This window comes from Podarcis erhardii, assembly GCF_964252035.2.
Source record: "Podarcis erhardii genome assembly, chromosome: 13".
Classification (NCBI taxonomy): Eukaryota; Metazoa; Chordata; class Lepidosauria; order Squamata; family Lacertidae; genus Podarcis; species Podarcis erhardii.
The window spans coordinates 22,967,617-22,987,349 of record NC_138502.1 but is presented as its reverse complement, the minus strand read 5'-3'; the positions used below and the strand labels follow the sequence as shown (position 1 = coordinate 22,987,349).

The following is a 19,733-nucleotide window of genomic DNA, read 5'->3' as shown; positions in this document are numbered from 1 at the left end:
AGCAGCTTAGTCATGCTGGCCACATGACCCGGAAGCTGTATGCCAGCACCCTCGGACAATAAAGCGAGATGAGCGCCGCAACCCTAGAGTCGGTCATGACTGGACCTAATGGTCAGGGGGCCCTTTACCTTCACTAATCAATATTATAAAACAATAGAAAGAAAATTGCCAGATGACATTTTTATGCAAAAATAATTTTTATAATATTGTAGAATGATCAAGAACAAAATGCCCCACAATGTCATGTTCTGTTCATAACATTTTGGGAAAATGATACATTTTATGTTCTTCAACTTTCTTTTTCTAACTAAATGTTTACATGGAATATTTGTTAATATGGTGACATTCGATTGTCGTATACATGTATTACTTGTAAGTGAAATACACTGTCTTGAGAAGATGGTGAAATGCGTGATCAATTGACGATGAATTATATGAAAAATGAGGTGGAGGAATTATGGAATGATTTGTATCACAGATTCAGGAACAGAACAAACTGGTTTACACTTATTTCACTGGGTCCATTTAGTTCAGTATTGTCAGCACTGACTTGCAGTAACCCTCTATGACTTCAGACGTGGAATCATTATCCCCCAGCCAGGACTTGCCAGGGGTAAAGGCAGGAACCTCCTGCATGGAAAGCAGATACTCTACCCAAAGTTATGCTGCTGGGTTAAAAATGGCATTGCCAACCTTTAACATATAGAACAGTATACAACACCATTTTTATAGAACAGTTTCCACAAAGCAGTATTAATTTCTTTGTTTCTCATACTGTAAATAAATGGATTTAATGTTGGAGGAATTATGGTATATATCACAGCAAAAACTATATCTAGATCAGAAGAAGAATCGGTGGGTGGCCTTGCGTAGGCAAAGGCACCAGTGAACATAAGCAAAGAGACAACAGTGAGGTGGGGAATGCAAGTGGAGAGGGCTTTTTTCTGACCATCTAAAGAAGGTATTCTGAGCACCGTAGAAAAGATCTGCATGTATGTTATGATGATGAAAATGAAGCATCCTACTGATATAATAAAGGCTATCACAAGAACCCGAACTTCAACTAAGTAAAAGTCGGAGCAAGAGATTTTCAGTAATTTTGAGATTTCACAGAAGAACTGATTGACAGAATTAGCACAGAAGGTATTGCCAAAGGTGCTCCCAGTATGTAACATGGCAGCAAGAAAGCCTGTGATCCACCCAATGGCTACCATCCGTATACAGGCTCCTTTGTGCATAATTGTCTCATATTGCAGTGGTCTGCAAATAGCAACGTAACGGTCATGTGCCATTATAGTTAGGAGAGCAAAATCTGATATTCCAAAAAAATGTAAAAAGAAAACCTGAGCAACACATCCAAAATAAGAAATTAACCTGTTGTTGTAAAGGGAAATAGCCATCGATTTGGGCACCATAACTGAAACTGTTCCAAGGTCCATGATGGCCAAATTCATTAGAAAGAAATACATAGGGGTATGAAGGTGGTGATCAAGGACAATGACAATGACAATTAAAAGATTCCCTATTATTGCCATCAAGTACAAGGCTAGGAACACAAAGAAGTGCATGATCTGTAGTTCTCGAATATCTGAGAATCCTAGCAGCAGAAATGCAGGCATGGAGGTAAGATTGTGCATTATGTTCACAGCACTTATCCACATGTTACCTGTACAAGCAAGAGGATAAGGACTATTAGTGTACAATTATTGATTCATCAATTTAATTTAAACTGAGCTTCTTTGATCTAGAAATCAAGTTCACCAAATATTCCTTTGCATAATCAGCAATACTGTAATTGTTGTCCTCTCTGTTTTCTCATCAGACAATCCCTATCCACTTGTGCCCCCCCCACACAAACACCACTTGCAAATGTAGGCAAGGTGTGGTGAGTCTATACTCCCTGAAATCCTTCCCCTGGCATCTATGCATTCAGTGAAGCATCAGAAATGGAAGTTACATGCATACATTTATATGTGCATAGGAGCTCACCAATCAGTTACTGACCCCAATTATGCAGGGTGCCAGATAAGGCAGGCAGACTAAAGAGACACAATGTACACAATATATATTGACTGGGTAGAAGTCCTAGTCCAATCTGGATTTTTTTTAAAAAAACCCACAACTGGGGCAAACATTTCTTCAGCCAGCTAATATCCACAAATAGTTCATCACAAATCTGCCTATGCCCTGTGAGCAATATACTGTTGGGAGACTGATTTTAATCTGAGACCACTTCTTCCCTACTGGGGATGGGTGGGTATGTGGAATCACAATCTGCAGTATTCTTAGATTTGTTATGTTTCCAGTTTAAATGTACAAAGATGTTACCACCTTATCTTCAGAGTCATATTCTGATACATTCCACAGATACAGGAATGCCAGTTAATGTAACATGCTTGTATTATTTTTCTTTCAATTAATTAACCTCAGTTCTGAGAAATTGTTTAGGTCAAAATGCAGTGTAAGCAGTGCTTTTTTTCTTTTTAAAAAATGTTTGGGGTACTCTCATTTTCCTACTCATATTGAAATACTGCCCCTCAATGAGACCAAACTTAGATTCACAAAATATTTAGGGGTATGCGTACTCATGCATCTCCCCCCCCCCCAAGAAAAGCACTGAGTGTAAGAGTAACATGCAGAAAGATGTAGGTGTGGTGATGAAGAATGATGAGAAGAAACAAGGAGTTACAGTTTTCTTGCCACAGGTATTGTTAAGTTCACAGCTAAAAACCACCCCAACCACTTACCTATTCCTTTTAAACCAGTTTCAGCCTAGGTAAGTGAAGTTTTTCATTTCACTACTATAGGCCATGACTGGTCAGACATTCATTGAGACATCTGAGATGATTTCTTCTTCTTCTGGCACATGCCAGAAAAGTGTATAACAGATGTATTTATAAACCAGTTTTTAAAAGGTGTGTGTGTTAGAAGGAGCTTAATTGGATATGTGCTTTGGCATTGTGGCAAATTGCTCCCATGAGTCCAAAACAGTTGATCAGAACCAGAACTCCCCAGTTATTGTTTCCTCTGTTTCTGTCACAAATGTAAGCAACTAATAGATGCTCACTGGCTTATAGAGGATTCCAGATCGCACTGTGTATACAGAGAGGTTTTCCATCTTGGCCCTGGCAGACCTATGTGCACATTGGAACATGAAAAGAGGATTTGTCTGCATATCTATGAATCAATCCATACATGGGTTCCACAATGGTACTTTGGAAGATGTCTGAGGACTGCCTTCTTTCTTTCCATGTTTTTTTTAAAAAGTTTATTGGATTGCCTGGTAAATTGTCCACCATGCAGATAAAACATACTGTTACAAAAGTTGGGTGCCTCCCTCTCTCTTTGCTGAGTGGTGGCAGGAACCCATGGGGTTCCAGGCATTCACTCACGATCTGTGACCACTTATTCCTTACAGTGGGAATATATTAAATTAGACATGTTTAAAACAAAAATGGTATTTTATTTATACACACCCAATGAGTGTTACAGATTGATGGTTACTTTGGTAAAGTACAAGCTTGATTTTGGTCAAATTCCTTTTTTACAGAAGTGTTTAAGAATTTTACTAATGACTTTAACAGTGTTCCTAAATCACCTGATTCATCCTAGAATGGCTCTTCGTCCCACCATGCTAGTAAAACACATCTAGCCCCCCTTTATAATATAATATGTTATAATTGTTTTATGAAATAATCTAGTTTGCCCTGCCTAGCAAACCTCTAGCTGCTCAGCTATTCTCCCATCCAAGGCCTATCTAACACTTTAACTGTCAGGTTTTACCTTTTACCTTTCCACTCCCTCCTGATTGGCTAGCACTTCACCTTGCTGTGATTGGCTACTGAGTCTTCAGGAGGCTGACCAAAGGACTGTCCACCACACACAGCTTTTCCTGACCTCACTGATAAAAGTACAGTAAAACCATCTTCATCATCCTTATGAAGCTTCAAACCATGAGGTTCAACCATTTTTTTTTACAGTCCAATACCCCCATCCAAAGGGGCAACTGCACAAATTTGAAGGAGATCTTTGCTCCACCATTGTCACTTGGTGACATGGAATGTATTCTGCCAGCTTTGACTGATTACTCAGCTCTTGCCATTTATGTATAGAGATAGTCTTTCACAGCAATCCATGTTCTGGTTACCTCTTGCTTGAATTGTTGCATTGAATTATACCTAGAATTGAACAGTTGGAAGGGACCTCAATGGCCATATAGCCCAACTCGTTACAATGCAGGAATAACAAGTAAATAATCCCTGACAGGGAGCCATCCAACCTCTATTTAAAAGCATCCAATGAATAATAGTCCACCACCTTCTGAGGTAGTCAGTTCCATTGTCCAACAGCTCTTACCATCAGAAAGTTCTTCCTAACGTTCAATCAAAATCACCTTTCTTGTAAATTGAATCCATTGGTTCAGGTCCTACCCTTTGGAGCAGTGAAAAACAAGCTTGTGCCATCTTCCATGTGACAGCTCTTTGGATATTTGAAGATGGCTATAACATTTCAGTCTCTGCCCTTGAATATTGTAACTGGTTCAACCAGGTGGAGTAATGTTACTCCATTTAAAAGTGGCTGGCAGTGGAGTTTACCTTTAAAATGCTACCTTCCATAGCATCCTGCTTGTCCCTTAAGATTTTTGGTTAAGTCCTTTTGCCTAGTGTTTCCCTCAGCACAGCTGCATTCTGCATGCACTACACTACAAATATATAGAGAGATGAGATAGAGATAGAGATAGAGATAGAGATAGAGATAGAGATAGAGATAGAGATAGAGATAGAGATAGAGATAGAGATAGAGATAGAGATATGCCCCAGCTCTTCAAGATAACCCTCATAGGTTGCATTGTTTTGTGTGTTCTGGCATTTTAAAGGGTTAAAGTGCATCTGTCTGTTATCAGTGTCAAAGATCATTTGTTGCCTCTCAGGATGTAAATTACATTTCAAAATGCTATTGTATTGTATTTGCCAACATACCAGGAAGAAGAATCAACACAACCAAATGTGAATAAATAGGTTATACTTTGTACTTTGGTTGTCAAACAAAATCCATTCTGGAAGTCTGTTCAACTTCCAAAAAAGTTCAACAACCAAGGTGTGGCTTCCGATTGGCTGCAGGAGCTTCCTGCACTCAATCGAAAGCCGTGGAAGCCGTGTCAGATGTCCAGCTTCCAAAGAACATTACAAACTGGAACACTCACTTCTGGGTTTGCCAGGTTCCGGAGCCAAAATGTTCGAGTCACAAGGTGTACGAGATCCAAGGTATGACTCTATTTATGAAATATAACAACTTGAGGATCTGCAAAAACCAATTAACTAGTCAGATTCAACTAATGTAATCAAACCAAGTCCAAACAGGTGTTGATTAATAACAAGATAACAAAGCAAGATAGCAGACATACACGCAGCAAGGTTTCCTAAGATCCTCCCTCCCTGCTGAGTGGATCTTGGGTGCAACACCCCCACCCCCACATCGTACTATTATGATTGGAGGTGGGTTAAGGGAACTAAGGCTGCATTGATATGGGGGTTATTGAGGCAAAACAGGTATTGCCAGCTCCTGGCCCACCGTGAATAGTCCCCAGAGAATATGTAGTGATGACACACAACTCTCTCTCTCCGGTACTAGGAGAGGCTTGTAAAGTACTTGACTGGTGTCCGGAGTCTTGATGTGGGCCCAGACAATGAAATGAAATCAAGGCAAGATGGAGTTGTTCTGGGTGTATGGTTCCTGAGTTTGGGAGATGGAAAAACAATCTGTCCTGTATAGTGTTCCACTCCCCTTAAAGGAGCAAGTTCATAATCACCTGGGATCAGGAGTCAGTGGCTTGAAGTGCTTATTCCAAACTTTAACTGGTGCACAACTATTATCTTTAATGGACAGGGATAGCTTGGCTACCATCACTCAGACTCTGGTAACCTCCAATTGTGCTATTGTCCAAGAAATAAGAAATAAAATACCACTGTATTATGTAGAAGCACTCTGGGGCCTCCATCCTGCTGGAGACCTGCAATTTATGTGATATTTGTCTTGTAAGAGAGCATGAATTACTTAATATTAAGGATATGTGCAGTGAATTCAGACAAATACCAAATTGATCCTGAGCCAAAGCAGGGTGCCTTGAGGGAGGCAGCAGGGTAGGTTCTGGATTTCCCCAAGCTGACATGGGATCTGTATGAGGCTTCCCAAGTCAAAGTACGGCCTTCTTGCTGTTCCACACTGCCATTGCTGGCAGGTCAGAAAGCTCCACAAACAGAAAGGAATGTGCCTTCCCGTTTCCTTGGCAGCTCTTGTTAGAGATATTAGAATGGAATTCCCTGCTCTGGATCTTGTGCACCATAGAAGTGAATAAGCTCCACCACAAGAATGAATTCCAAAAAGGTTTACTGCAAAAATGTTTTAAACTAGTTACAAAATAAAATGTTAAAAAATGCAAAGTAACAAATTTCTCTAAGCAAACTAGCAATAAGTTTCAGTCTTTTTAAAGTGCTTGACATTGTCCAAAAACATTTTCTCTTTGGTCCCAGAGAAAGGTCCTATCTCAGTTGCACATTTTTCTAACCATAAATTCAATTCTCAATTTTTGGAGCAATTCACTGTTAAAAAAAAAAAATCCTCATGACATTTCCTCAGCATTTTTGTGTGCATATCTTCTAATAAATATATTTATGTGCAGTTTTTACTAATGCATACATTTTTAAAGCATTTTTTGTGTTAGGTTCACTAATATATCCATTTATTTACATAAATTCCCTGAATATATGGATTTTTCTAAAACATTGGCTTATGGGCAAACTTTGTAGGAAAATTCAGAGAACTGAATTTGTGGTTAAATTCATATATTGAAAGTGTGAATTTGATAGATTCAGTTTAGAATGAGAGTTGATGTGAAATTATCATCCCTTGTTATTGGTAGTAGCAAGGGACGAGACCTACACCAGTGTTTAGAAAAGGAACCTAATCAATAAAGTTCAGACAGTATTAGAATGCCATGTTGATTTCTGCATAGATTATAACTCTGCTGATATTAGGTTGAATGTAGCCAAACTATGAATATGAAAAATGATGGATGAAAGAAATCCAATGTAAGCTAGAGGAGGCAGAGGGTAATGTATGTGATAGAAGTACTATTTGCTGGTTACTGAAATGTGTATGGCACTTTATTTAAAGGAAACCATTCACATACCAAAGAGCGCAGAATCCCATTTTCACAGAACAACTCAGGAGAAAACTTTAGAAGATTTCCCAAAATTTAAAAGTTTCCACAAAGCAGTCTTGATTTCTTTGTTTCTCATGCTGTAGATGAATGGATTCAATGTGGGAGGAATTATGGTGTACATCACAGACACAACTATATCCAGATCAGAAGAAGAATCACTAGGAGGCCTTGCATAGGCAAAAACCCCACTTATAAGAAACACAGAGACAACAGTGAGGTGAGGAAGGCAAGTGGAGAGGGCTTTTTTCTTTCCATGAACAGAGGGGATTTTTAACACTGTAGAAAAGATCTGCATATACGTTAAGATGATGAAAACAAAACAACCTAGTGCTATACCAGAGCTTAGCACAAGAAGCCCAACTTCAACCAGGTAGAAGTTAGAGCAGGAGAGCTTCAGTAGTGGTGGGATTTCACAGAAGAACTGATTAACAGCATTAGAACAGAAGGTATTTGCAAAGGTGCTCCCAGTATGTAACACAGAATATAAAACACAAATAGTCCACACAATCACTACCATACGAATACAGGCTGCTTTGTGCATTATTGACTCATATTGTAATGGGTTGCAAATAGCAACATAGCGATCATGTGCCATTATAGTTAGGAGAGCAACATCTGATGTTCCAAATAACATAAAAAAGAAAACTTGAGCAACACATCCAAAATAAGAAATAAACCTGCTGTTTAGAAGGGAAAGAACTATTGATTTGGGTACCATGACGGAAATTGTTCCAATGTCCAGCATAGCCAAATTCAGTAGAAAGAAGTACATGGGTGTGTGAAGCTGGTGATCAAGGACAATTGCAGCAACAATGAGGAGATTCCCTGTGATTGCTATAATGTACAATGCTAGGAATACAAAGAAGTGCAAGATCTGCAGTTCTCGAATGTCTGAGAATCCCAGCAGAAGAAATGTAGACATGGAGGTAAGATTGTGCATTTTTTTCACTGGGCATATTCACATATCACCTGTACCAGAATAAGATAAGAAGAAATACTGAGTAAGCAGTTTAATTTAAGCAGGACTCCTTCTGTGTAATAATCAAATGAAGCTGATATTTCTTTGCTGAAATATGTAATGAAGACATATGATGATACGTTGTCTGACCCTTCTTTACTGTCATGAGAGAATCCCTGTCCATTCATTGAGCCTCTATATCTGTTGCAAATGTGTTCAGGGCAAGGTTTGACTATATCCATAATCTCTTCTCCTGACATCTATGCATTCAGAGGGACATCAGAAAGAGAAGTCAGCATGCAGGCAGTTCACCACCAAGCTATGGGTCCCAATGATTCAGCGTTCTCAATTAAACTACCAGATTATTTGCACACAATATACACATATAGCCTTCCTTTTGGGTGTTTGGGTGGACGTGCAAGGAAATATGAAGCAATTCAGCCTGAGAAGGCAGGGTGGATCAACTATTTTCATTGGTGATGCAGATACAGGTGCCTTTCCTCCCATTCTTCCCACAAACTGTGTTGACACATTTGCCCCAGTTCCTCTGCCTGCCCCAGAAAGGTCACCAAACAGCAGGTCCTTTTCACAGTTAGCAGGTTTCACCCCCCCCCCCCCCCCCCGCAATAAACAAGGAACTGCTACTCAATATTCTGTCAGGTCCCATTAGAAGATGGAGAACTCTCAGGTGAATGCAGTACCATTGTATCATAGCCCCATAACATATCTGAAGACTAGTACAGGGGCTCACTATACGACTGTACACACAATTATTAATAGCGTACAAGCCACCATCCAATTATAGGAGGGACTGCACTCCAGATTTTTGTAGTGTTTACTTCTTAGCTTTTTCATCTCCTGAAGAATTCCTGCAAGGCAGCAGAGGTTTAGGATCGGAGTTTTCCTTCTCCTAAATGGGCTACCTTCCCAGTTTGACAAGCCCCATCTGCCCCACTTCTCTCTACAGCACCTGCAGAAACCACCTTCTCGACCACTGGACCCACCATTGGTCTTGTTTGCTCAATCAGCCAGAATGAGATCTGCTAAATCTTTGCATGCAGGAGAAGTCCTTAATTCACCAAGGGTTTGAGACCCATTGGCTACCCTTGGCTGATTTAGCTGGCCAGGCAAAGCTGTTCCCAGTTTGTGGCCACTGTCACATGCTGACAGCTCCAAGGAGCCACAGGTGAGAGCTGAGTGCAGGGTGGGGACCAAAGGTCAACAAACTGCCCCAGAAGGAGCATGACATATGCCCCACCAGAGGTACTGCCACTCCCCTAACACCTCGTGCACCCCATTAGTATTTAGCTGCCTTAGTATTTAAGAAATAATGTTAGTCCCATGGTGAGGAGGTGACTTGCTTGAAAATAAGAAAAATAGCTGCTACTTGGGAGAGTGAGCAAACACTATTGGAGGATAAACCAAGTGTGTGTCATGTGATCTGCGTAAACTAGCCTTTGGTGTCCCTAAATGAGCCTTTGGTGTGGCAGAAGATGCTGCCTTGTTCTTGGTCTTTAAGTAGGGAATTGAGTGGGGCAGGGAGTGCCGACTTATATGTTGCCTCAGCCTGAAAAATGCCTTGGATCAGCCCCAACTGACCTGCTGGTCCTCCTGCTAGCCTGCTCTGGATTTGTGTTTTGGTGCAGTCAGCTTATGCAAACAAATAATTTATCACATCAGTGTCTACTCATAATGGTGGGAGGCTGAATTGGTTGTAAGACCACTTTTTCCCTAATTGCTTGCAATTTCATTATTTTCTTTTGGTCAGATTTCTCAGTTAAGTGTACAAAGATGCTTACATGTTACTTCCACATCTTGGAAGTCTCACTTTGATGTTTCCCACAGACATACTGCTGCCCCCGCCCCCCAGTTAATGCATATTGCTTGTGTTATTCCACTCTAACGACATTGACTTCAGTGAATGGGAAATTTCAAAGGGAATGTTGTTGTGTAAGAGAGAAATGTAGGTGGTGTGCCAGTGAATAAAGAGGGGGGAATGTCAGACTTTTATCACTGTAGATAGTATTAAATTTACATTTTTAAAAAATTAAAATAAAACTTACCTAGCCCCTTTAAGAGCAGTTGGCTCTCAATGTGGGTAAATGGCATTTTTGGGGGGTAGCTGCTTTAGGTTATGACTAGTCATGCATCCCTTGGGTCATCCGAGAGTCTTTCATCTGCTTTTCGGATTTGACTGAATATTGTGTAGCAGCTCCTTTCTAAACTGGCTTTTTAAAGATCCTCATGTAGAAAGGAGGTTAATTGGATGTGCACTGTGGTACTTTGACAATTGCTCCCAAGTGTCCAAACAATAACTTTCATAACAATAATTTTCACCCTCATTATTGCTTCTTCTGATTTAGTCAGAAATATAATCAAATAAATATTACATGCATGTTTTGCCTGAATTGGCAATGGCAGAGAATTTTGGTTCACTCTACATTTTGGAGTGAGCTTAAACATTTTGTCCCTCTGGGTCCCATGTGCTGATTGCAACAGAGATATGGAGATGAATCTGTTTTGCATATTTATGTATTTAAAAGCTGATGCAGAGTCTGCCTTATTTCTTTTTAAATGTTCAAAGCAGCTAGTAATGTGACTGTCATGTGGGTAAAAAAAGTCATATAAAGTGCTTCCAGGGACCACATGTCATAACAAAGAGTTATAGATACAGATATCAATGTAGGCAGCCATCTTTATTCAGGTAGAGACTGGCTATTATGATGTCCATTTGCTTCCTGGGTTGTTGTTGCTGGAGTTCTGCCCTTGTTGGATAGCCCCAGCCAATCAGAACTCTGTGTGGGTGTGGCCGCAGGCACATTTAACTGTGGCACAAACAGCTGGCACCCTCTCTTTCTCTCCATCGCTGGCCTAAGCCAAACCGCTCACATTTGTAACCAATAAATTTGTGGCCTATTTGAACCCATAAACCAAAATACCTTGTGTCTGTGTGCTTTATTGTTCTCCTGGGAACTTTGTGGCTCGTGTGGCTTGGAACTTGTGGCTTGGAACTTGCAACACAATTCCATTCTTTTGCTCTTGATGAAGAGTACTGTGTATGAGTAGTACTCAACTTTTTGAAAAAGCTCACCTGCTTCCCCTTGTACAGGAGACACAAATGTGTATCAGACATTTGAACTGTACCGCAAGATAAGAGACAAGAGTGGAACCATAAAATAAAGCCACTGACTGCAAAATATACATTGCCATACACTTAAAACATACAGCTCACAGAATATTGTCCACAGTAGCTATTTCTTAACTCAAATAACTTAAGTTGCTTAGCAATCCCACAGTGCCCCCTTCAGTTTGCAATGTATCAGTGATTTTAAGGAACAGAAGTTAATTCAAATTGTTAAAGAAGTTAGCTGGGGCAGGCAAATGTGCTCCCCTCCACCCAAATAAGGAAAGTGAAAAGGTAGCAAAAAGACAATATGCACTACAAAGGTAATTAGTAGTGCTGAGCTGAATTCCCCCCTCCCCCCAAAAAAGAAGCATTTGTCACACAACATAAGAAGTCAGATATTATTTCACAGAATGAGCCTCCGAAGATTTTGTGAATATACTTATGCATCTTGGGAAAGTTTTATTATTATTTTAATTTAATTAGTCATAAATTGTGTGGATAAGGAGAATGCCTGTTTCACAGTGAAAACCAAATTATACTGATGAGACAATGTAGCTTTCCATTTTGGAATTCTTGTGTTTTCTTATGTTGCAAGGAGCAATGCCCCAAGTGTGCATATCCCCAAGCTCAATAGATAATACTAAACACTGCAGACATCCCAACATACACACACACACAAAATAACAATTACAGAGAAAGTTTATCCCTCTAGAAGAGAACATGAGGACTGAAATACTTAGATTTCTCTCTCCCCCTTTGCTTTCTCTTTTCCCTTGGTTTTATAATCTTCAAAGATTTCTGCTTCCACGGAGCCTCCAAATGAATACCAACATTCCTACTGACTCCCACATCACATCTTCTGATGCCTGATAGCCCAGAGTTAAAATCCTGCTATTTAATTAACTGCTTAATATCCTAAAGCTCAGACCATTCTTTTTGTTTTCTTCAAACACCACCCCCCACAAAAGTGGCTACCTAGATAAGTGCTGTCAAATGAGGGAATCAACGTTTTCTCCATCTTTAAATCAGGTACAAGCAAAAAAAAAAAAAAAATATTGTTATCCATTAATTGTATCTATTTGCATGGTATGAATTTAATACCATTTTGTTCCAATCATCTGTGAAGAATATTATCTTGTGTGAGATGTTTTAGTTTTGTAGGGTTCATCTTTTTCAAACTGGAGTAACATATGACTAAATGCCAATAACCTTATGTTTTTATAGCAAAGAGTAGGGAGGGATACAGTAGAGGTTTATCAAGTTTGTCTAACCACCTTAAAGCCATCCAGATTGGTGACCAATTTGTGGTTGCAAACTTCCATAGATTACTAACAATTTTCTGTGTGAAAGCTTTTTAGCTGTCCCATTTCTCCCACCATTCATTGGTTGGCCTCAAGATCTAGTATTATGGAGGAGGGAGAAGAATTTTCTTTTTTTACCCCTTTTCCCAACCAAAAAGCCAAGCAGTGTAACCTTTCCTTGAAGGGAATTTGTTCCAGCTCTGTGTTCATTTTGGTTGCTTCCCCTCACCCCTTTCTGAACTCTACAATATACTTTTTGAAGTGTGGCAACCAGAACTGTATACAGTATTCCAAATATGGTGTGGTTGCACTATAAATATTTTTGAACCATTACAAAATTGGTGGGTTTATTTTTAATCCCTTTCCTAACTGATCCTTCATATGGGATTTAGCTTTTTCTCAGCTGCTGCTCACTAAGTCAACATATCCATTGAGCTATCATGATGAATGCCAGTTATCTTGGGCTTGCCAATCTGAAGATTGGCGGTTTGAATCCCTGCGATGGAGTGAGCTCCCATTGCTCTGTCCCAGCTCCTGCCAACCTAGCAGTCCGAAAGCATGCCAGTGCAAGTAGATAAATAGGTAGGAAGGTAAGTGGCATTTCCGTGTGCTCTGGTTTCCATCAAGGTGTTCCATTGCACCAGAAGCAGTTTAGTCATGCTAACTACATGACCTGGACTAAATGCCAATAACCTTATGTTTTTATAGCAAAGAGTAGGGAGTAGGCAAAGAGTAGGCAAATGCCGGCTCCCTTGGCCTGAAAGCGAGATGAGTGCCACAACTCCATAGTCACCTTTGACTGGACTTAACCATCCAGGGGTCCTTAACCCTTATCTTTATTGGTCAGTCATTGTCTGCTATAACCCCATTGGGTACATGTGTGCAGTCAGGGCTTTCTGTCTCATTGTGCATCACCTCTCACTTATTAACAGTGAACCATATTTGCTATTTTGTTGCCCATTCAGCCAGTGTGGAGACTCCCTTTAGAAGCCTATCACAATCCTTTTTCTGGTTTTGGCACTTGCATGCTAGTCTTGACTAGGGAAGGGATTCCCACCAATGACAGCATGTTCCCTCAGATAATCCAGAACTTTGACACTAGAATGTTACTTAAAAGGTTTTATTTATTTAACAATTTTAGCCACAGCTTTTTGGCTCAGATTATTTAAATCATTTTTTCTCCTTTCTACTTGTTTGTTTGTTTGTTTTTATTATATTGCTCCATTCCTAAGTCACGCCATAAATATATTTCTCCAGGCAATTTTCAAAAACAAAAATACTTAAACAATTTAAAATTCCCCATCAACAAGGATATAATTAGCTAAAGCAGCACTAGGACTATTATTATAAATCAGACCAGAAGGCTAAAATTGACACATTCAATATATTCAGTGGTTTAGTCTCAACTTTATAATGCATAGTAGTAATGCCACATTGATGTTTCTTTCGTCGGCCTCTTTTGGTTACAGTTCAATGATGGCACAATGATCCTGAATGAAAAAGAAAATATCTCAGGAACAGTTGTGACAGAGTTCGTGCTGATTGGATTCTCTAGTCTGCAGAAGATGCAGCTGCCATTGTTCTGCCTCTTCCTGGTCATATATGTGTTTTCAGTAATTGGCAATGGTCTGATCATCCTCATAATCCGCCTCGACGCCCGCCTCCATACCCCTATGTACTATTTTCTCAGCAACCTTGCCTGGTTGGAGATGATCATCACCACCACAGTCACACCTAAGATGCTCAGCCTTCTCATCACAAAGAAAAAAACCATCTCCTTCTTTGGATGTGCTGTTCAGCTAACACTGTACTTCCTTTGTGGGACCACAGAAGTTCTCCTATTAGGAATCATGTCTGTGGATCGCTACTTGGCCATCTGCAACCCACTGCGCTACACGGCCATCATGAGTAACCAGGTCTGCATGCTGATGATGCTTTTCTGCTGGTTTGGAAGTTTCTTTTGTGTTGCAATTAGTGCCGTTTTCAAGACAGGCCTTCCTTATTGTGGCCCCAATGTCATTGATCATTTCTTCTGTGATACTGGCCCCTTGTTAAAGTTGGTCTGTGCAGACACCACTCTGGTTGAAACCGTAGAATTTTCCTCATCCTGTTTCACACTCCTGAGTTCCGTCTCTGTGACAGCTGTCTCCTACCTGAGCATCATTTTCACTGTGATCAGGATGCCTTCAGCGCAAAGCAGGAGGAAAGCCTTCAGCACATTCAGCTCCCATATCACTGTGGCCACCCTCTATTATGGCAGCTCCATATTCATCTATGTCAGGCCACCTGGAAGTTCTTCTATGAATTTTAATAAGGTGGCCACTGTGTTCAACTCTGTGATAACTCCATTCCTTAATCCACTCATCTATAGCTTTAGAAACAAAGTGGTCAAGGATGTGCTAAAAGATGCAGTGAAGAAAATTGGTGCAATATTTAGGAAAACAGTCGATTAGGCATCTCTTGCTTCTTTGTCACTCAAGTTCTTAACTTAACTTAGAACCTTTCTGTTATGCCTTGTCAAATATCATCCTTTCTCGAGTACTTCTTAGAGGAGAAGGAACTGCAAAAATGCTTTGGATAATAAATATCAGATTTTTTGTGTCTGCTTCCTTAGCTGCTGCTAGCAGAGCACCATTTTGATGGCAGCACATCATGTATAAGCCAGCTGTCACTTCTGGGGTCACTAGCACCATCGGACAGAGACCTAGCTCTTGCAAAATGAGAAGACTGGAGTTTTAGTCCCAACTGTGATCAAGAAAGACCTCATCAGAAAGCCCAATATTTATGATTGAGTTATCATTTTTGTGGACATTGTCATACTTCAGTAATTGCTTTCTTCTGCATTTTTTAACATCCAGAGTACCGAAACATTATTTAATAGCAGGGCATGGTGTTTTAGTCTTAAATAAAGCCACAAACCATGTAAAAATGTTGAAATAGTTCATTTCTTCACAGCTTCTTTTCAATTCCTATAAGTTCAGGAGATGGGGTGAAATATCTTAATGAATACACTTGGTTTCCCAATAAATATAAGAAATACTCATATCAGAAGGCTTGCAATAGACATTGCATCCAGGCAACAGTAATCTGGTAAATGATGTAAATCAGGCAGGCATTCCCACAGGAATTCAATGGCTGTGAGGTTTAACGCACAGAATTATTGTTAAATGTCAATATTCACTATGTTTCTGACATGCTAACAATTACTATCCAAAATTTGGTGAATGTTACTCATACTAGTTTGCTTAAAAATGTTTATAGTAATATATATGAGCATTCAAATACTTTATTTGACAAGTAGGTAAGTGTGCAACCAAAACCTTGACATTCATAGAAATTGACAAAATTTGCATGTAAATGTTGACACCAACACTTATCAAATCTGGACATTTCCCACAACGGGGGGGGGGGGAGCTGTGAACCTTCTTCATTGCTGCTCATTAACAACAGCTCTCTGTGAAGGAAAGGAGAATGGGTACAAACTCATGCCATCCACTACAGATTTCCTACCCCCACCCAATAATTAAAGTTCAAATATCAAGGAACAAATGTAGTAGAAACAATTGGAAGCTGGATTATTCCAGTTATATAATTGTTGGGCCTATAATTTAAAATCTACTCAGTTAATATCTAAAAGCAGCAGGTTCTTGCATACCTATGTATATCTACCAATAATAGCATCCTGAATATAAAATTTTATAGTGATGTTGATTGTTAAAAAGTTTAATAAATGTTACAGAATAACTAGAAATAACCAGCATATTATCAGTTTGTTTTAGTTTAAATCAGAGACATATGGTCTCCTAACACTCTTGGGAACCTTGAAATTTCAGTGTTATTGTCTAGAATCTCTAATAGTTTCTGCATTCTGTATTCATTCCAACTTATTTGCTCCCACCCCCCATGAGAATAATTAACTTACTACAACTTCATTTCAATTCTATTGCTCCTTTTCATTAAAATGCATTTCTTTATACATTCATTAAGATTTTTCACAACCCTCTTGACTGCAAGTTCTTTTGAGAAATGTAGGTAAAGACAATTGGAGTAATTGTCTTCAAGGGGTTTAAAGGGACATGATGCAGCAGTCGTGCATGCTGAATTTTTCAACTTTCATAATCCAAAAATTAGGGGTGCTAAAAGGTTGTAACATGACTTGGGAATTCAAATGGTATTTTTATTAAATTGATATAATTTAGTTTTGCTTGGTGAGTAAAATATAAAATTAGTAAAATTAATAAAATTAATAAAAAATAGAAATCATTAAAAAGATTGTCAAGTACTTGCAGTTTTTTTTTTATTATTATTCAGCATTAGCTGACAATTTCAGAAGGTAAAATAAAATTCTTTGGTTTTCTAAAAGCAGTTTATGTGTTTCATCATCAAACATAAGTTTGCCAAGCAAAATGTGCAATCACTGAAATAATAGTGGATTTGAATTTCTTGCACCTTAAAACATATTTTTAACCCATTTTGCTTCAGGATTTTTGTATAAGGTGCACCTACTCCTTGCATTCATGACAACAGTGTTTTCCTCCTGGACATAATTAATGTTCTCCTGTATAAACACCTGATGGACTTGAAAAATAAATTGTATCACTAGTCAAGGCACTTAATTGACCTTCAAACTTGCCATTGCAGACCGTGGAATGGATTCCATTTCCTCATTGGGAGGTTTTAAGCAGAGGTTTGATGGCCATCAAACATGGATGCATTGCAAGTGATTGGACTAGATGACCCTCAGGGTCTCATCCAAATCTACAATTCTGTGATTCTATGATTTTTTCAGAATATTTTGACTCTGAACACTGTTTTTCTATATAAGAAAAAGTGCTCATAAATCCCATCATTTACAAACAATTGCACCTCTGCACCCCCATTTTATACACTAGTAAGAACCACATAATGTGGTAAATACAGAAAAAGGGGACTACTACAATAGTCACACCTGTTTCCACTTTATTTGTGAAGAAAAATATGTTAAGCATCTCTTTACATAACTACAGAGTGACTTGGTTGCTTGGTTGCCATAGGAACTAATGATTGGAAGGGAAGCAGAAGGGCGCAGGCCCTCCCAATGCCTTCTCCAGGAAAGGGAAAATGCTATCTGTTCCGAGGTTTTTGCCTCATGTGGTAGTGGGTCAATAATAAGCACCTACCTGCCAATGGGGGTGGCTGGTGCCTGGACTGAGGGGGGCATTTACAAGCACGCGCGCACAAAGACAGACACACACACACCTGGCTAGCAAGAGTGTAATTTACATAGGCAGGGGCAACATGTTGATATCCCCTTACCTGCACTCCCTCCTGTTCATGTAAATTATGCTTCCCTCTGCAACTTTGGGGCATACTGGGGCTAGTGTGATATGAATGAGCAAGATGGTACTTTCTGTGTGTGTTGTCCCCCCTGCAATCACAATGCAAAATTTTGCAATGGTGGGGGATTCAGCAGCTGTGGGTAACCTTCAGGGCAGCTACAAGGAAGACCCACCAGGGTTGTGAGTAGCCCAAATGTTCTTTAGACTTTTGCCTCTGTGATGGTGAATGGAAAACCCTGGCACCTGGAGGATCTGGGGAGCCCAGTCTATCTCTGGTCATGGCAGTGAGATCAGACATCAAGGTTTCACACAGCTGAATCTCAAGGGTTGTGATAGGAATCCCCATGTGATTGTCCTCGCTTTAATGATCCACAAAGAGAATGAAATAGGCTACTGTAATCAAGTACTGGTATGTTGTGTTTAAAAGCTGCTCTGGTCGGCAATTAATTAACAGTTCAGGGTGTATATGGATATTTCCTTTTTTTGCTGCATATAATTTTGTAATTTTCACTAGTTAAATCAGGATTTTATTTTATTTTATTTATTTATATTATTTTCTTATTTTTTTAATATACAGGGTGAATCTTTTAAAAGAGGACCCGTGGAACATGTGTACTGTGTATTCACAGGGCCTCTTTTAAAGGACTCATCCTGTATTTCGACTGCGTCAGACCAACACAGCTACCTACCTGAATCTAGGATTTTGTTTGTCAGACTATGACTTGAAAGGCAAATGGTGATGATGAGATACCTCAACATAGTTTAATAGCTTTCAGTTTATGGTTTTGAAGTTGGAGCCATACAGAAAGGGACATGGCGAGAGCCGCTAAACAACAAAGATAAACTAAACTGTTTTTGATTTGATCAGCTTTTGAGTTTCTCATCTAGAAAATCTGGAACATATTTTTTTGCCTTCAGCTGTTGCCCCACTCCAACGCCTTGTGTCACTGTAGTGCTGTAAGTATTGATGGTTTCATATTGTCATCCATTTTAGAATTCATTCAGAACATGAGGCTAATTCCCTGCCTCTTCTCTGTTTTGGATGCAGTTAGCAACAATGAATGAAAGGAAAAAATATGGGGGGGGTGAGCAATGGTTTCCATGATCAACAATATTTTAGTAAGATGTTTCTTTGGGGGATAAATGTGTTTAAAGCAGGTTTTGGGAACCTTTCACCCTCCAGATGTTACTGAAATACAACTTGGATCATTACTGGCCATTGACCATGCATGCTGGGGCTGCTGGGAGTTGTAGTTCAGCAATATTTGGAGGACCAAATATTCCCCATATCTGGTTTATAGCATGTTTGATCCATGGATTCCATGTCTGCTGGATCTCCCTGATTTCAACTCAGCCACTGTAAAAGCAGTCTGTGGGTTAGTTGGCTATGGGGTTGTTCATAACCAATGCTAAGATGCATTTCATTGATCTTTGGTCTTATTTCAAATTTCTATACGAATCCTCATATTTAATTTGATTTGTGCATTAGACAAAAAATTATGGCAAATGATTGATGGGCACGATGATAGTAGCCACAAATGTTGGGTTCCTTGAAGTTTATTGCATGGCTTTGGGGGGGGGGGGAAGAGGGAAGTGAAAAGAAACTTCCATATCTGTCATGACATTCACATAAAAATTCTGAAATAATAATAATATTTATATCCCACCCATCTGACTGGGTTTCCCCAGACACTTCTGTCTTTAAAAGACAGAATATACAGACTATAAAATCCAATAAATCGAAAACAACAACAATCAGTTTACAGTTATATCTGAATTAAAATAACCACCAACTCCAACAAATTTA

The 19,733-nt window shown here is 39.4% G+C and overlaps 3 protein-coding genes across 3 annotated transcripts; 1 reads left to right on the top strand and 2 right to left on the bottom strand.

The window, feature by feature from the left end:
• Positions 1-695: 695 nt before the first annotated feature.
• On the bottom strand, positions 696-1,637 carry LOC309326946 (olfactory receptor 14A16-like; the record flags this gene model as incomplete). Its single annotated transcript, XM_081835974.1, has 1 exon — positions 696-1,637. The coding sequence occupies one exon, from the start codon at positions 1,635-1,637 to the stop codon at positions 696-698; it is 942 nt and encodes a 313-aa protein (XP_081692100.1).
• A 5,586-nt stretch (positions 1,638-7,223) lies between these two features.
• LOC309327510 (olfactory receptor 14J1-like) lies at positions 7,224-8,162 on the bottom strand (the record flags this gene model as incomplete). Its single annotated transcript, XM_081836811.1, has 1 exon — positions 7,224-8,162. The coding sequence occupies one exon, from the start codon at positions 8,160-8,162 to the stop codon at positions 7,224-7,226; it is 939 nt and encodes a 312-aa protein (XP_081692937.1).
• Positions 8,163-14,092: 5,930 nt separating this feature from the next.
• LOC309326945 (olfactory receptor 6M1-like) lies at positions 14,093-15,061 on the top strand (the record flags this gene model as incomplete). Its single annotated transcript, XM_081835973.1, has 1 exon — positions 14,093-15,061. One exon carries the CDS (start codon positions 14,093-14,095, stop codon positions 15,059-15,061), a length of 969 nt encoding a protein of 322 aa, XP_081692099.1.
• Between the last annotated feature and the right edge of the window lie 4,672 nt (positions 15,062-19,733).